The sequence below is a fragment of the Urocitellus parryii genome, chromosome 3, assembly GCF_045843805.1.
Source record: "Urocitellus parryii isolate mUroPar1 chromosome 3, mUroPar1.hap1, whole genome shotgun sequence".
Lineage (NCBI taxonomy): Eukaryota > Metazoa > Chordata > Mammalia > Rodentia > Sciuridae > Urocitellus > Urocitellus parryii.
The window spans coordinates 79,944,274-79,961,680 of NC_135533.1; the positions used below are offsets into that span (position 1 = coordinate 79,944,274).

General features: G+C 33.9%; 1 protein-coding gene across 1 annotated transcript in view; it reads left to right on the plus strand.

Moving 5' to 3' along the window:
* The window catches only part of Sp4 (Sp4 transcription factor), a 61,815-nt gene that overhangs the window by 32,041 nt on the left and 12,367 nt on the right, over positions 1-17,407 (plus strand). The window contains exons 4-5 of the mRNA XM_026408380.2: positions 9,120-9,348; positions 13,561-13,760. Coding sequence (XP_026264165.1) covers positions 9,120-9,348; positions 13,561-13,760 — 429 coding nt within the window. The remainder of the gene's footprint in view (positions 1-9,119; positions 9,349-13,560; positions 13,761-17,407) is intronic.

Genomic DNA, 17,407 nt, shown 5'->3' on the forward strand with positions numbered 1-17,407 from the left:
GACTGATAGTCATTTTTCTTTTAAGATCTGATACAGATCTTTTCAGTTACTGAAATGCTCTTAATCTTGTATTTGTTGTGCCAGAGAATCTAGAAACCAAATATTAATCAAAATTAATTGTTGAGGGTTGACTCAGAGGATAGGGAAGTAGGTAATCTTTTGGACTAATAACCTATCCCAGCAGGTTATGTGTGAAGTATGAGAAAGGGTAAGGTTGTCATTAGGATTTTCCTCAGAACTGAAATTTCGTCCACTTCTATTGTGGTTATCTTTCTGATATTTGGAATATTGTCTTCCAGTTACAGTTGTTTTTCAAGATGATAGTTCTCAATGAATGTTGATAAATTTCTTACTATTCAGTACTTTTTTTCCACGTAGGTAGATTAGGGAGATCTCTAGTTCTGCTGATGAATATAATCATTTCAAACCACACCAATATATTAACTTCTGAGCAAAATTAACTGTGAGCTTTTAACTCCCTCAACACAAATTTTAATACTTTAGTCTGTTTGCTTTTCAAAATAAAAATCAGGAAGAAAGGTTGGAAGTATAGTGTAAGAATTCTTGCCTAGCATACAAAAGGCCTGGCATCAATTTCTAGTACAGTAAAACAGAATTGCATACAATTTCATTGAAAACAAAAAATTGAATTATAGGGGCTGGGGCTGTAGCTGTAGCTCAGTGGTAGAGAGCTTGCCTAGAGTGCATGAGGCCCTGGGTTCAATCCTCAGTACCACATAAAAATAAATAAATAAAATACAGGTATTGTGTTCATCTGTAACTAAAAAAAATATTTTAAAAAATTGAATTACATACAATTTCTTTGTGGCTAGTGAGGCCTGACTAGCCCAGCCCTAAGTTCATTAAAAAGAAAGGAAAGAAGGAAATATTAAAAATTTGTTTCCAGTCAAATTAAACATCCACTTGTGTATATTTTGTACTTACAAATTATGTATTTTATAATTATTTTTATAAATTAAGTTGTAATTATAATTATATGTACACATAAAACACATATATATTCTAATGTCAAGGAATTTCTAGTGATAGATAAAAAAGTTTGAATACCACTTTTATCTGTTTTTTTGCAAACAGCATTCTCTTTGCTTGTTTTTTGTTTTTTGGGGTTTTATTTCCCCTTCCAGTACTGGGGATTGAATCCAGGATCTAGCACATACTAGGCAAGTGTTCTACCAGTAAACTATATCCCCAGTCCTTTCAAAATTTATTTTTGAGGCAGAGCCTCATCAAGTTGCTCATGCTGCTCTCAAACTTGGGATCCTCTTGCCTCTACTTTTGTGTTTGCTTGATTTTTTTTCTTTTCTTGCTTTCTTTCTGTTTATTTATTTATTGGTACTGAGGATTGAATCCGGGCCTTGTGCTTATTAGGCAAATGTTCCACTACTGAGCTACATCCATCTTTTTTTATTTTGAGACAGGATCTCACTAATATGTCACCTGGGCTAGCCTTGAACCTGTGATCCTCCTGCCTCAGCTTCCTAAGTAGCTGGGATTGCAGGCATATGCCACCATACCTGGCTGTACTGGCTTCTTCTGCTTAGATACCCCTCTTCAGAATATTCTTTGACACTTTCTTGAATTTGGTAGGATCAGATCATTTAGTGAAGTTTTAGCATACATTTTTTTAAAAAAGTTCATATCTGCTCCTTATAATAAGGAATTCTGCTTAGAAGTTTAAATGGGTGGGGGAAAATCTAAGTAATACCTACCATGCCTTATAAATAGCAGATACAAAGTGACTAAAGTTGTCTTTCATTCTTAGTTCAGGGATGTTCAAAAGTGCAGCATCATAAGACAGGTGGTACTGTGTATATCTCTAAATCTTTCTTGTCTCCAAAGCCTAAATCATATCCTTAATTCCCAAGGAGAGAATGTAGCCAACTGGAAAAGAGTTCAGGGCTCTGGTTGGAGGTTGACCTAGGTTTACATCTTGGTTTTGCTACTTAATAGTTGCCAGATAACCTTGAGAAATTTATCCCTGAGTCTTAGAAGAGAATAGTAGATGGCAAAGTATAAAGTAGTTGAGTTCATTCCAGCCATTTAGTAAATTCAGTAAATGCAAATGGCAGCCATTCTCTGGATTGAGGATGGGAAAGGCAACAGGATAAGAATCCCACTTCTCTATCCTAGAAAGTAATTTCTTTAAGTGTTTGATTAAGCCCTTCCTGGTCTCTCTCTCCAACACTTGGGGAACTTTTTATTATTGCTTAGCTCATTATTCACTTAGTGTTCATATATGCTGTCTCAGGGCTATGTCCTTGTATTTATTATTGCAGTACTGGGGATTGTACCCAGTAGCATTCTACCACCAAGATACATCCCTTATTTTAAACAGTGTCTTGCTAAATGCCCAGACTGGCCTTAAACTTGTAATCCTCCTGCCTCAGCCTCCCAAGTAGCTGGGATTATAGATGTGCACCACCATGGTGCCTCCCAGTTTTGTCTTTAGTATTCCTTTCCCATTGTCTTCCCATTTGCTTCTGTTCTTTCTACCTGTCCATGGTTTTTTCTCTTCCTTAAAACCTTCATTGTTTCTCCTTGACAGTAAATCTATCTGAGTTTGTTCCCACTACAGTTAAGAGTTTCATTTTATTTATTTTCATTTTGCCAGCAGTATTAAACGTGTAGCTAGTACTCAAGAAATGTTTGCTTAATAAACAAAGCTCACTTGAATACTAGATTCTTGTATTAGTCAGTTTTCCATTGCTATAACAAGTACCTGAGATTATCAAATTATAAAGAGAGGAAGAGATTTGGGGTCCTACAGGGAACATCCCTAATGACCTAACCATCCCAGTAAGCCCCACTTATTAAAGTTTTAACCATCTCCCAATAGTGCCAAGATGGGGACCCATTCTTCAACATTCTAGGTCCAAAACATAACAGTTCTCATTCAGAGATCTAGAATTTGTGGAAATCTGAATAGCTGTTATTACTTATTTGGATTTAATATTAACTTTATAATGTCATGTTCATTGGAATATTTCTCTTGAAGGTTTATGTTCTTAGGTTATTCTTCATCTGTAGGGAAACACATAGTTGTAGCCTTGCATAAAACAAAGAAGTGTTTTGTATAATTTCCAAACCTCTAGGATATTATTGTTTTCACTTTCTACTGTGGAATCTTTCTAGTTGGGTCTATCAAATCTGTCAAAGCCTATTCCTAAATTTATATTGTCTTCTTTTCAAAAGATTTAATCCCAGAGTCATGTAGTTCATAGTTGTTATAGGTAACATACAAGGTACCATATTTTAATTTTCCTATGTTCAATTTTATTTTGTGATAGCAATGATATGAATGAAAACCATAAACATTAATTGAGTTCTGATACTGTTTGATAGTTATTAAATAGGTCGTTTTCATTGAAATGATAGTTGGGTTAATTTACTTATAAGTAGGTAGTAGACAGTTGAGGTTGCTTAGTTTTTCCATTTTCTGGGTTATATTACCTACCCAGTAATGTAACCTGATATTCACTATAACAAACAAACAAAAAGCTTGGAAATCATTATGTTTTCCATAGGAGGAAATAGGCCCAGCTGGCTACAGTGGCATACTCTTGTAATCCCACTGGCTAGGAAAGCTGAGACAGGAGGATCATGAATTCAAAGCCAGCCTCAGCAACTTAGCCAAGCCTAGGTGACTCAGTGAGGTCTTGTCTCTCTAAATAAAATATGGAAAAGGGCTAAGGATGTTGCTCAGTGGCTAAGCATCCCTGGGTTCAATCCTTGGTACAAAAAATTTTAAAAGAAAATTTTAAAAAGGCCCAGTTGGATTATCTTGGGTCTGTTTTCTTATCTGTAAAATGAAAGTGTTAATGACTGACTGATTTACCTCAGTGGGTTGGTATAAAGAGCATGAATCATGTTAATAATAGGTGAAGGAAATTCACAAGTTGTATCTTTATCTTTTTTACTTCTATTTTCCTCTATGTTCCTTTTTGTTTAAATGTTACTAAGGTGTCCAAAGTTTGTTTAAAATATGTACACCATAAACAATATTTTCAACACATTAGACTAGGGGTCCTTAATAAGTAGAGCTACATAAAAGACCTTATACATAAATGGCAAAGGATATAAACACACAGTTCAAGAAATATTCAAATGACCAGTAAACATTTGAAAAACATGTTCAACTCTATTAGAAATCTAATAAATACAGATAAAATTAGTAATAGATTATTAAAATTTTCCTTTTAAAATTAGTCATATTAGCAATACATGAAAATGTTTTTTTCCTCAATTGCAACTATTATAAGTGAGACTGAAGTTTCCTTTGACTATGCTCTAGTCTCAACCCCCTTTTAAAGGAAATACTTTCAAATATTATATATTTATATTACATATAAAATATAATATTTAAATATTATATATTGTTATATATCCTTTCAGATTTTTTCCCACTTTCTTCTCTTTTACTACATGTGAATGTCATTGTAGGAGCCTTATAGTACTATAATATAAACATTTACTAGGAACTCTTTCATATAACCATATGCTTTAAAACAGACAGTACTTAAGTATTTCTGTTGTTCTTTTTGACTGCTACATTACATTCCATCTTTCAACTCTCTCACAGCATTTATCTTTCCCCCCAATTCTTAGTTATTTGTTTCTGAATTTTCACTGTTAGAAACAGTTGCAATAAATATCCTTTGGTATGTGGAAAAAGAAAAGTTAAACAGAATGTAAGGGAAATGGGATTGCTGGAGAGGATTGAGTTTTAAATAGAACAGTTGGTGTAAGGCAGACAACATTGGTGACATTAAACCAAAGATTTGAAGGAAGTAAGGAATTTTTATATACATAGTTTGGGGAAAGACTATTCTAGGCACAGATAGAGAGCAGAAACATCAATTTGGAACTATGCTTATTATATTCAAGGAACAGAAAAGGAATCAGCATGGCTGAGGTAGAATACACCTGGAGATGCTTTTAGGGAGGTAAATGTGACCAGTTTATGTAGGACTTTATAGGAAGTCATTAAGCAGAGTAATGACTTGATTTGACTTTACATTTTAGAGTGGTCCTTCTGGCACCCTGGAACTTATTGATAGATAGGGCAGTGGTAGTAGAAAGACCAGTATGGAAGCTGTTGTGTTGTACTGCGATCAAGCAAGTCTCTTGGACAAAGTGTCTGGGATGTGGCTGAAGCGGTAGCGCACTCACCTGGCATGCGTGCGGCCCGGTTTGATCCTCAGCACCACATACAAAGATGTTGTGTCTGCCAAAAACTAAAAAATAAATATTAAAAAATTTCTCTCTCTCTCTCTCTCTCTCTCTCTCTCTCTCTCTCTCTCTCTCTTAAAAAAAAAAAAGTTGCAAGCTGTGGGAATGATGGAGAAGTCTTTGAATGTTGGATAATTTCTGAAGGATGAGTCAGCAGGTTTGGTAATCAAATATAAAACAAAGGCAAGAATCAAGAGTCATGATGATTTCAAAGACTTTGGTCTAAGAGTTGATCAGATGGAGTGGTATACTTCAGAAATTTAAATTCTGATAAGGCCAAATTTATCAGTATTTTCCTTCATCTTTTGTATTGGAGTCTTGTTGAAAAGACTGGATCTTCTGTATTTTCTTATAATATTTGTTATTTTGTTTTTATATTTAACTCTGTATGTATGTATGTATTTGTAGCATTAGGGGTTTAGTCCAGAGTCTCTCACATGCTAGGCAAATGCTCTACCTTTGAGCTACATCTCCAGCTCTATCTTTTTTTTTTTTGTCTGTCAGATATTTTTAAATTCTTACTGAATTTCTCTTGTGCATGAGATGCAGTAGTGTTCTCATACTTCTAGTGGAAATGTAAAGGAATGCAGCTCTTTTCATACACTCCTGAAATTCCATAATCTGTATGAAATCTTATAAATGTTTTATACCCTTTGACCTAGTAATCTCACTTCTGGACTATCCTTTGAAAATAGTGAGTAAAAGTATTTTTGTTCAAGTAACTCATTATTTATGTTACTTATCATAAGTGGAAATAATCTAAATGTCTGATCGTAGAGCAGTAGTTTTATAAATTATGTTGTATGTATTTGATAAAATAATGTACACTTATTACATTATCTTAAATGTAATAGCTTGGAAGTACTTATTAAGAAGAATACAGAATCATTTTGTAGTAGAATTGCATCAGTATCAAAATGCGCTGAACAAAAGATTAGAAACAAATACATCAAAATGGTAATAAGTGGCAATCTATGGGTAATAGCTATATGCATGATTTTATTTCTTCCCTCTTAGTTTTCAATGGTGAGCATGCAGTATTCTTAAAACTCTTAGTTAATTAATTAATTAATTTTTAATGGATGTGAGATTTTTCAAAATTTTGGTATTTGTTTGACGTCTCAAACTTTATTATTGGCAAGCAATACTGTTAGCTGCCTTGCCTGTAAGGTAAATTTTTAATACTCTTTTTTAAGAGAGATCTTGCTGAATTTGTTGAAAGTATGTTATAGGATAAATTCAATACCTGAGGGAGAAGAAATACAGTGACTTTGGTAGCAGGTTGTGACTTAAACCTTAGCTCAGCTCTTAAGTTGCCTGAATTCTGTGTTAGTAAAGCTGGAGGGAATTAAGGTAAATGTCCACTTGCTCTTCTTTTCATCTTGCCACCAACTTTACGTGTATATGGCAGACTAGCTAGCATCTAGGAACATTCTGATGTATTACTGGCCTTGTTTCAGAAGAAAGCTTCTGCGTTTGTTTGAATTTTAAATTCCCATTCACTTTATTTAAGAAACAGTCACTGAATATTTCCAGTGTGCCAGGAACTTTGATAGCTAAAGTAAAAATGACACAAAACCACACAGATGTTCTCTGTCCTGAGCGGCCTTTTTGGAAATAATTCTGTGGCTAATACTATGATGGAATATCTGATTAGTGAAACTGGGAATTCTTAAATTCTAACTCAATCTTTATCATCTCTTGGGGAGCTAGGTATATGAGAAATCAAGTCAGAATGATACTTTGTTGCCTTAGGCAAGTTCCCCTTCCTCAAAACCCAGAAAACTAGGCTTGTGTACATAGAATATGTATTTTCCTTTATTAGTTAAACCTGCTTTCCCTTCTTTTTCTAAACTTATAAGCCTCAGAATTTAATACTCTATTGAAGTAAAAGACCACTCAATTGGTGACAAAGGTAAATGTGCAAGAAGTGAGTTTTTCGTTTTTGTTTTTCCTCTCCAAATACCCATTCTAAATGTTGTTGAGTATCTCAAAGTCTATTGTCTTGCTGCCTTGGCCAAATTTCCATATTTGAGAAAAAAGAAAAGACTAAAACAGTGGAATAAGAAAGATTGCTTGACTGCTCCAAGCAGCCTTGGAGTGCTTTTTTCCTCTGTTAGCATGGGAGAAAGAAAAAGAAGGCTATACTCAGCCTGTTCTACCATAGTGTGTAACCACAATACCAAGAAATTTTGAGTTACTTAAAAATTTATTTCATAAAACTGTTTTAGAAGTATCAGGTGTCTGCATCTGTGCTGAATATATACAGACTTTGCCCCTTGTCTGTATTCCCCAAACAATACAGCAAACTACTTATATAGCATTTACATTGTATTAGGTATTTATTATAAGTAATCTTTAAAAAAATAATCTATGCATTCTCCACCCACTTTAAATTATGTACAAATATTGTGCCATTCTGTATAAGGGACTTAAGCATCTGTAGATTTTGGTATCTGTATGTTGAGCAGGGCATGAGGGTGGGAATCCTGCTGGAACCAGACCCTTATCAATATTCAAGATGGCTGTGTTTATATTTAGAGATGAGTATTCCCACAGAGTTCAGAGTGCTGTGGATACAGAGAAGGTTGAGATTACTTTGGCTGGGAGAGTCAGGGGTTTAAATTTGTTTAGTTAAATGCATGCTATTTTCTTACTTGGTAATTTTTATTGTCTTTTCTTGGTTATTCCGTATGTTTAACGTACTGTAAGTGCAGTTTTAAAAAACATTCCTTTATTTTTACAGCCAGGACCCACAAGTTTGTTTCTGCTAATATGTTTTATCCTTATATTGCCACCCCCTCAGTGGAGACTCGTAATAATAGCTAACATGTAATGAAAATTTCATACCATAAGGGATTTGTAAGTATTAACGTAATTAATCTTTACATCAACTCTCTGAGATGGGAGCATTCTTTCATAAACGGATGATTTTTTTTGTTTTTCAGTCTATTCATCTACTTGATATTGCTACCTCTGATGGTCAGAGTGTAGAACTATGTTGGAAAAAGGGTGATTATAAGATTTACTCAGTTTTACTTCAGGATAATGTTAAACCATGCAAATAGATACTTTTTGATATTATGCATAGTTTTTTTCCTAAGTGAAGAAGCTGAGTTAGTGTATATACTAATCTGAGAGGTGAAGCCTACGTTATAAAACATGAATGAATAACAATATCCTGTCTTTTTATTGCTATAGTGATGGTAAGTAATAGTCATTAGTGGTTTACATTTAGAAAACCAGTTAATTGTGCATAATACAAAAATGATTTTTCAATAAAGGGATTAATTTTGCTTAAATGATTGAGAAATAAGAAATGTCCATAAAAGTTAATCCTTTGTTATTTTTTTCTTCTATATTTTCTTGGCGCGATTAATACATGTTGTTTACTGTAGAAATAGTAATAATGCTTTGTATTTATGTAGCATTTTTCATCTGAGGATCTCAGAATGTTTTTCAAATATCTCATGAATCCCCACAGTACTTCACTGAGATAGGTAGGTGGCAAGTATTATTATCTTCCTTTTACAGTTGGAGGGAGAAATTTAGCCACAAGGAAGGTTAACCGATTTATGTATGACCCCATGAACTAGAGAAAGAGATACTCTGAGCTACTAAAATCAAAATTAATATTAAATTTTAGGAGAGTTGGCATATATGAGTCATTAACTCTTTTGTACATGACACAGATTATTAGAACAAATATATTAGTTTTAAAATACCTACATGGGGACCGGGGATATAGCTCAAAATTAGAGTGCTTGCCTAGCATATGTAAGGCCCTAATTTTAATCCCTGTACTGCAAAAGTAAATAAATAAATTAAATGGAATCATTTACTCTCTTTTTTCCCCCATTCCTTTTTAGGTCAGCAGCAAGGACAAGATGGAGTGAAAGTCCAGCAAGCTACCATAGCTCCTGTAACGGTAGCAGTTGGAGGAATTGCTAATGCCACAATAGGTGCTGTTAGTCCTGATCAACTCACTCAAGTGCATTTGCAGCAAAGCCAGCAGACTTCTGACCAAGAGGTGCAACCTGGCAAGAGGCTTCGAAGAGTTGCCTGTTCCTGTCCTAATTGTAGGGAAGGAGAAGGAAGGTAAATGCTCTGTTTTCAACTCTTTTAACTCTCAAAGTTATAAAATCAGTACTCCCAATGAAGTTGTTGGCTACCTACTTTGATTCCTAGAACCTCACTGACTTTGTAGCCTAGAATCTGAAATATGTTATGAAGGGAATTAGACTGTTCTAGGAGTGAGACTTGAGTGATCCTCTGCCTTGTACCTCATATTTTTTAAAAAGTGGATTTCTTTTATTTTGTAAAAATTTTAAACACCCTTGTTAATATAAAAATAACACACACCATGACATTTTCCCATTTAGAGTATAGTTTGGTGGTTTTTATATATTCACAGAATTGTACAAACATCACCATAATCAATTTTAGAATATTTTTTATCCTCAAAAGATGTCCTATTTTTTTTTTAAGAAGTCCTGTGTTCTTTAGCTCTCAATCTCCCAGCCCTCTCAGCCCATGCAACTGTGAGACTAATTTCTGCCTTTATAGATTTGTCTGTTCTAGACATTTCATATAAGTAGAATCATGGAATTTATGGTCTTTTGTGGATGGCTTCTTTTATTTAGCATTAATGTTCTCAAGGTCTTTCCATATGATGACATGATTAATACTTCATTCCTTTTTTATGGATGAATAATTCCATATTGTGGACTGTATTTTGTTTTTCTCATCACTTGGTAGATATTTGGGATTTTTTTCCCTGTTGAGAATCATGAATAATGTGCTGTAAACATTTGAATAGAAGTGTTTGTGTGGATACAGATTTTTCGTTTCTCTTGTGTATGTGCCTTGGAATGGAATTGCTGGGTCATGTAGTTTAACCATTTGAGGAACTGCCAGGCTGTTTTCCAAAGTGACTGCACCATATTACATTTCTATCAGTGGTATGTAAGAGTTCCAATTTCTTCATATCATTGCCACACTTGTCATTATCTGACTTGTTATATCCAATTGTAGGATTAAAGAGGGATCTCACTGTGGTTTTGACTGGAATTTTTCTGATGATTGTTGATGTTGAGCATCTTTTCATGCATTTCTTGGTCATTTGTATATCTTTGGAGAATAGTATCTTTTGCATAAAGCACCAATGGTTTTGAATTCAAATTTTTTTCTGTTTTCCCCCCCCCCCCTTGGTTATTTCTGTTTCTGGTGTGATGTTGAATTCATTGTCAAATCTAAGACCATGAAGAATACTAATTTTCTTTTGAGAGTTTTATAGTTTTTACTCTTCAGATCTTTAATCAACTTAGGGTTAATTTTTGTATGTGGTGTGAGGTAAGGGTTTTGTCCAACACCATTCATTTATTGACAAGACTATCCTTTCTCCCATTGACTAATCTTGGTACCCTTGTCAAAAATAATTTACCATAGACATATGGGTTTATTTCTAGACTTTTAATTCTATTTTATTGAACTTTATATTTATCTTTATGCCAGTATCACACTGTCATGATTACTGTGACTTTGTTATAACTTTTGAAATCAGGAAATGTGGTGTCTTTCAACTTTGTTATTTTTCAGAATTTCACCTACTTAGCAAGACTTTCACTTTTATGTGACTTTTAGCATCAATTTGTCTGTTTTTATGAAAATGCTAGAAGAGATTCTGATGAGAATTACATTGAATCTGCAAATCAATTTGGGGAATATTGCCAAGTTAACAATATTAAATCTTTTGACCAATGCAAATGAGAGGTTTTTCTAGTGATTTAGATTCTTGCTGATTTTTTGTCAATGTTTTATAGTTTTTAGAATATAATTTTAGCATGTTTGTTAAATTTATTCTGACTTTATTCTTTTTGCATATTATAAATGAAATGTTTTTCTTGATTATTCATTCTAGTTGTAAAAAATAAACTTTTAATATATTGATCTGCTGGCCTAAAACTTTTGCTAAATTTTTCATTAGTTCTAGTAGTTTTTTTTTTTTTTTTCAGTAGATCCCTTAGGATTTCTATATGTACGTTTATGGTATCTGTGAGTAAAGATTTTACAATTTTCCACTCAAGAGAGAGAGAGCAGTTTCTTTCTCCCCCGCTCTCTCCTTCCCCTCACGTTAATTGCCTTGTCTAGAACTTTGAGTACAATGTTGAATAGAAGTGGCAAAAGTATACATCCTTGCTTTGTTTCTGATCTTAGCTCTGAGTCCCTTTATCAAGTTAAGGAAGCATCTTTCTATTCCTATTTTGTTGAGTATTTTTATTATGAAAGGATATTTGATTGTGTCATGTGCTTTCCTGCATTTGTTGTGGTGATCATGTGCTTATATTTTTATTTTACCAATATGTTACATTAGTTGATTGTCAGATATTAAAGCATTTTGCATTTCTGGAACGTATCCAACTTGATCATGGTGTATAATTCTTTTTATATGTTGTTGGATTCACTTTGATAGTATACTGTCAAGAATTTTTACATCTATACCCAAAAGAGTTAATGGTCTTTGGTTTTCTTTTCTTGTAATGTCCTTATCTGGTTTTGGGAATAGTAATACTGGCCCCATAGAATGACTGAAGATATGTATGTTCTCTCCAGTTTTATTTTTGAAAACATTCTTGAAGAATTGATATTCTTTAAATGCTTTCTGGAATTGACCAGTGAAGCTCTTTATCTTGGACTTTACTTTTGGGTAGTTTTGATTACTAAATCAATCTCCTTTCTCATTATGGATTTATTCTGATCGACTGTTCCTGAGTCAGTTTTACATTTTGTCTCTAGAATTTGTCTATGTAGTAATTCCTTTATAATTCTTTTTATTTTTGTAAGATTGATAGCGATGTCCCCTTTTTCATTTATGATTGAACTAATTTTGAGGTGAGCCTATATATCTAATGAAGCTGTTAAATCTCCCGATCCTCTTTTGTAATAATATTTACTTGTTGAGACACCCTTAGACTTGAACTTATTCAGCTTCATTGTAAATTGTCATTTCCTTTAGGAAGAGATTTGGAACTCTCTGATGGTGTGCTTATCTCTTTCTGGGCAAAATTTGAGTCATGGCTTTCTAGCTGGTGGTTGAAAGATGGCACATTTCTCTCTGAGTGACACCCTGTTTTAGGAGCTGAGTGCATGGTGGCAGGGGTAGCAATAGCCTCAGGTCTTCTCATCTTGCCGCTTCCAGCTTAGAAGCTCCAATTTATGAATTGTGAATGAAATAGCTTACCGTCCATTTGGGTCATAGGTTTTTCATCTTGTCACATCCAAGGTAGTGCCTATGTTCCAGGGTTGGGGGCTGATGGAAAAAGGGAATCTCAAGATTTCTCAGCCACACACTGACTAGAACTTAGTCACAACAGTGGGTAGCTGGGGGTAGGATGAGAAATGCTGTATCCTGCTCCTCCTGGGGATATAGCCCTTCAGCTAAGAGGTGGGAGGAAAAGGAACCCTGTTCTTGGCTGCATCTGTTTCCTGTGTCATTAAGATGGGAGCAAGAGGGGAAGGATTGAGTCTTGGTTCAAAAACCATAGACTTGTGGTTGCTCTTAGCAGTTCTGTTAGATTTTCTTGAATAAACGTGTGTTTACTGTTATTTGTTCCTAAAAGGACCATTTCCAGAAACAAAAATGGTATTTTGTTTTATAATTTTTACCAGTTTTGCTGGCAAGCAGATCCAAGGAACTCCTCCTCACACTGTCCTGCTGGAAATAAAATTCTGCACCTTATACTTTGAACAGGAGTTAGCCATCCTTTTGATATTTTAGAGGAGAATTTTAAAATGTCTTAAAAAGCTTAAAGAGATTATTCCCCTAAGGTGAGAGCCTGTGAGGGAAGGAACCTGAGGTCCATAGTAGACGTAAGCACTGAGGAAGTTTACAAGTTTTTATAGCAATTTTGTGTTCAATACACAAACCCGATTTATTTATTTTATTTGGTACTAGGAATTGGATTCCAGGGTGTTTAAGCACAGAGCTACCCCATCCTTTTCATTATTTTATATTTTGAGACAGGGTCTTGCTAAATTGCTAAAGCTGTTAGTTGCTAAGGCTGGCCTTAAACTTGAGATCCTCCTGCCTCAGTCTCCCAAGTCTCTTTGGGATTTCAGGTATATACCACCACACTTGGCTATTTTTTCTTTAATTGAAATCTTTCTGACTTTAACTGCTGTTGTGAGGTTATGATTAAACAAACCTATTCAGAAAAGCATCATGTAATTATCTTGATTCCCTTTTAGTTTTTCATAGTTATAAACTTAGTTTTGAAAATGTAACTATTATTTGGTTTTGTTTTTTGGCAGGAGCAGTAATGAACCTGGAAAAAAGAAACAGCATATCTGTCATATTGAAGGATGTGGAAAAGTTTATGGCAAAACATCTCACCTCCGAGCACATCTTCGCTGGCATACTGGAGAAAGACCTTTTATATGCAACTGGATGTTTTGTGGTAAAAGATTCACAAGGAGTGATGAGCTTCAGAGACATAGAAGAACCCATACAGGTTAGTTGGTTTATTTTAGTAGGACTTGTATGTTTTACTTGTTTTTTTTGTTTTGTTTAATACTTAGCTAACCTGTTGCTAAAATGTCCATCTGTCAGATTAGAAATATGCAAATGAAGAAGAAAGAATTCACTTTAGCAATTATATAAAAGATGTTGATGATAAATTTTTTTTTACTTCATTCCTGAAATGGTTTTTTTTTCTACTTTTTGTAAGCTTTATCAAATGTATTTAAATGATGTGGAGAAATTTTTCCTTTTGCTTATCTTGTGTTCTTAGTTTGTTGAATTCCCATAATATTTTTCATCGGTGTTTAAATAGACAAACAGACATTTGGATTTTGATCTTAGAAGTGACCTTCATTAGTTTTGTTTTGTCTTTACAAATTCAGAAAATTCATCAAGAATAATATAACACATACCCAGTTCTCACTCAGAACTGACAGTTGTTGATATTTTATTTTCTGAGGGGCTAGGAATGTGAGATGCTGAGTTCAATCCCCAGCACCACAAAAAATAAAAAATTATATTTAGTAAAACAAATCTCTTTCAAAGTCAATATTGAAGACAACAGCTCCAGTGAATTTATTAATGTGTTAAAGTTTTTAGTGCATCTCTAATACCTTTACACAAATTATTCATGATTCTCTATATAAAATAATGTTTTGTGTAAATTAAAAAATGTTCCATAAATGTTTCAGTCATAATTTTACTGTTTTAAAAATTATTCAAGCACATATATGTGTATATTTTCAAGTATGTGTGCCTTAACAGCTGTGTAGTATTCTGTCACATGACTGTACCACCTATATTAATTCATTTCCCAGTCTGTTGAGGTTATTGTTAGTTTTTTTTTTTCTGTCACAAACTTTGCTGCTGTGAATATTCAGTGAACATGTGGAGAATTGTATTACTGGATACTAGAGAATGTGTATATGTGGTTATGCTGAATAATAGCTAAAAGATATTCACAGTGGTCATTACAATCTCTACTCACTAGTAGGCGACATTAGTTTCCACTTTGCTGTGTGCTCACTTATTAGCAGCATCAGGGCTCAGAAGTTTTTGTCTATCTACAATGGTTTCTATTTTTTTTTTAATTTGTATTTTTCCTAATTATCAGTGAGATCAATCATCTTTTCATATGTGTGTGGGTCATTTATATATATTTTTTCTGTTCATTTTTCTTTTCCTCGTTTGTCTTTTGAATTGTTTTCTTTTTTATTATTCATATTATATGTTGCAGATTCTGTATTTGAAACCTTTTTTTTATTGTGCTATACTTTGTCATGCAGAAGTTCTATAGTTTTATTTAGTCAGATATAGGTCTTTTGTTTTTTGCTTTTTGTTTATGAAATTTTCTTCTTTCCCAGGATTTTTTAAAGTTTATTCAAACATTTTCCTTTAATGGCTTTAGTTTTCTTTTTATTAATTTGGCCTTTTAACAGTCAAGGTTTTTGGTTTGTTCAATCAGTTCTTTTTTTTTGTTTTTTTTGATGATCAAATGAATCAGGGCTGCAATTTTATTTCTCTTCCGTATGGAAAGTAATTTCTGGCGGGCATACTGGGACTGAACCTAGGGGCACTGAAGTATATCCCTAGCCCTTTTATTTTTTTATTTTGAGATAGAGTTGCTAAGTTGCTGGAGGCTAACCTCAAACTCTTGCTTCTCCTGCCTCACAACCTCCTAATTCACTAGAATTACAGGATGTGCCACCATGCCCAACTAGGAAGTCATTTATTGTCTACTCATTCTCTTTCTATTGATCTGTAATAATTATCATAGGTTTATATTAGGTCTTAACATCTGGGAAAGCAGTCCCCTCATGTCTGTCTGTCTGTCTCTCTCTGTCTCTCTGTCTCTCTGTCTCTCTGTCTTTGCCTCTCTCTCTCTCTCTCTCTGAACATTCACCCACTCTATTTAGAACATGCCTGTCATATATCAGTATTTAACTGCTGAACAAATTAGTTTAAGTAGATTATTGAATTAACCTTAACTTATACCAAGTATATGTGGAACAAAAAGAGGACAACTGACTCTTTTTCTTTTGATGGCAGGGAACTGGGGATTGAACCCAGGAGCACTCTACCACTGAGCTACATCAGTCCTTTTTTATTTTAAGACAAGTTGCTGAGGCTGGCCTCTAACTTGTGATCCTTCTCCCTTAGCCTCCTGAGTCAACTGAGATTAGAGGCATGTCCCCATGTCTGGCTTGGAACTAACATTTTTTTTAATCAATTACCATTTATTAGATATTTTGAATATGTTGATTATAGCAGCAACTCTATGATAGAAATTAGCTCCTTTGTACAGTCTCAGAAAAGAAAAAATGTTAAATGCCAAATTATCTGATTTGACATGCACACATAGTAGTAACAACAGTGAGTATTAGTTTATTGGCTCAATCCCTGGAGGTCTTAGTACTAAAGCAGTGAATTATAAGTTTTTTATAAAAGTTTTTATACCTTCCTGTATTTTATGAACTTTTAATGCCAACTCACCCTTGACATTGTCAACTATGATGTGATTAAAATTAATTCCTTAATAATGTTGTATCTTTTGTGGGAAAATTATCTGCTATTTATGTCTATAGAAGAGGAATGTTGTATTTCCACCCTGGAATAGCAGTAAGAAAGATTAAGGAAGTTAAGAAAAATTACAACTTTGATGTGGAATCTCACACTGTGATTGCATCATTTTGTCCAAAAAGATGATGTGTTTATAAAATCGTGATGTGCCACACATCTACATTCACATGGATATACAAGACAGGTTTACTAAAGGATTTACATGTACATATGCTTTCAAGTTAAATATTAACAATTGTTAATTATTTAGGCCATCTCTTTTTTAAAAATATGATTTATGCCATCATCATCATCTACTATCTTGATAATTGAGAATCAAATATACATTATGGATGTTTATTGATACAAATGTCTTAAATACACCCTATCCAAAATTGCTTTTTTTAAAAATTTTTGTAGTTGCAGATGAACACAATGCCTTTGTTTTGTTTATTTATTATTTTATGCTGTGCTGAGGATCGAACCCAGTGCTTCACACAAGCTAGGCAAGTGCTCTGCCACTGAGTCACAGCCACAGCCCTCCAAAATTGTTTAATTAAAATTTGTTAGGGACTAGGAATATAGCTTGATGGTAGAGCATTTACCTGTCATGTACAAGGCCCTATCGCCAGCACCATGAAAAAAACAAAACATAGTAACACAAATAGTAAACTCAATATCAGCATACTTTACACATGTTACTTTTTAAAAAGATTTTAACATAGTAACTTCTACATGTTTACTGAGTTTGTTGAAAACAAAATGAAGTTGTAGATGTGGCTCAGTGGTACATCCTTTTGCCTAGCATGGGTGAGGCCCTGGGTTTGAGCCCAACACCACCAAAAAACAAACCAACAACAAAAAAAGTGTGTGTGTGTGTGTGTGTGTGTGTGAGAGAGAGAGAGAGAGAGAGAGAGAGAGAGAGAGAGAGAGACAGACAGACACAAAATACCTTTTGGAATAACTATTGAGTGTTAAGTTGAAAGCCTTGACCATCCAGGGCAAGAACCATTTTATTCAGTGTTTAGCCACTACTATCAGTAGAAACACATTGAATTACTATGAATGAATAAATGAGTT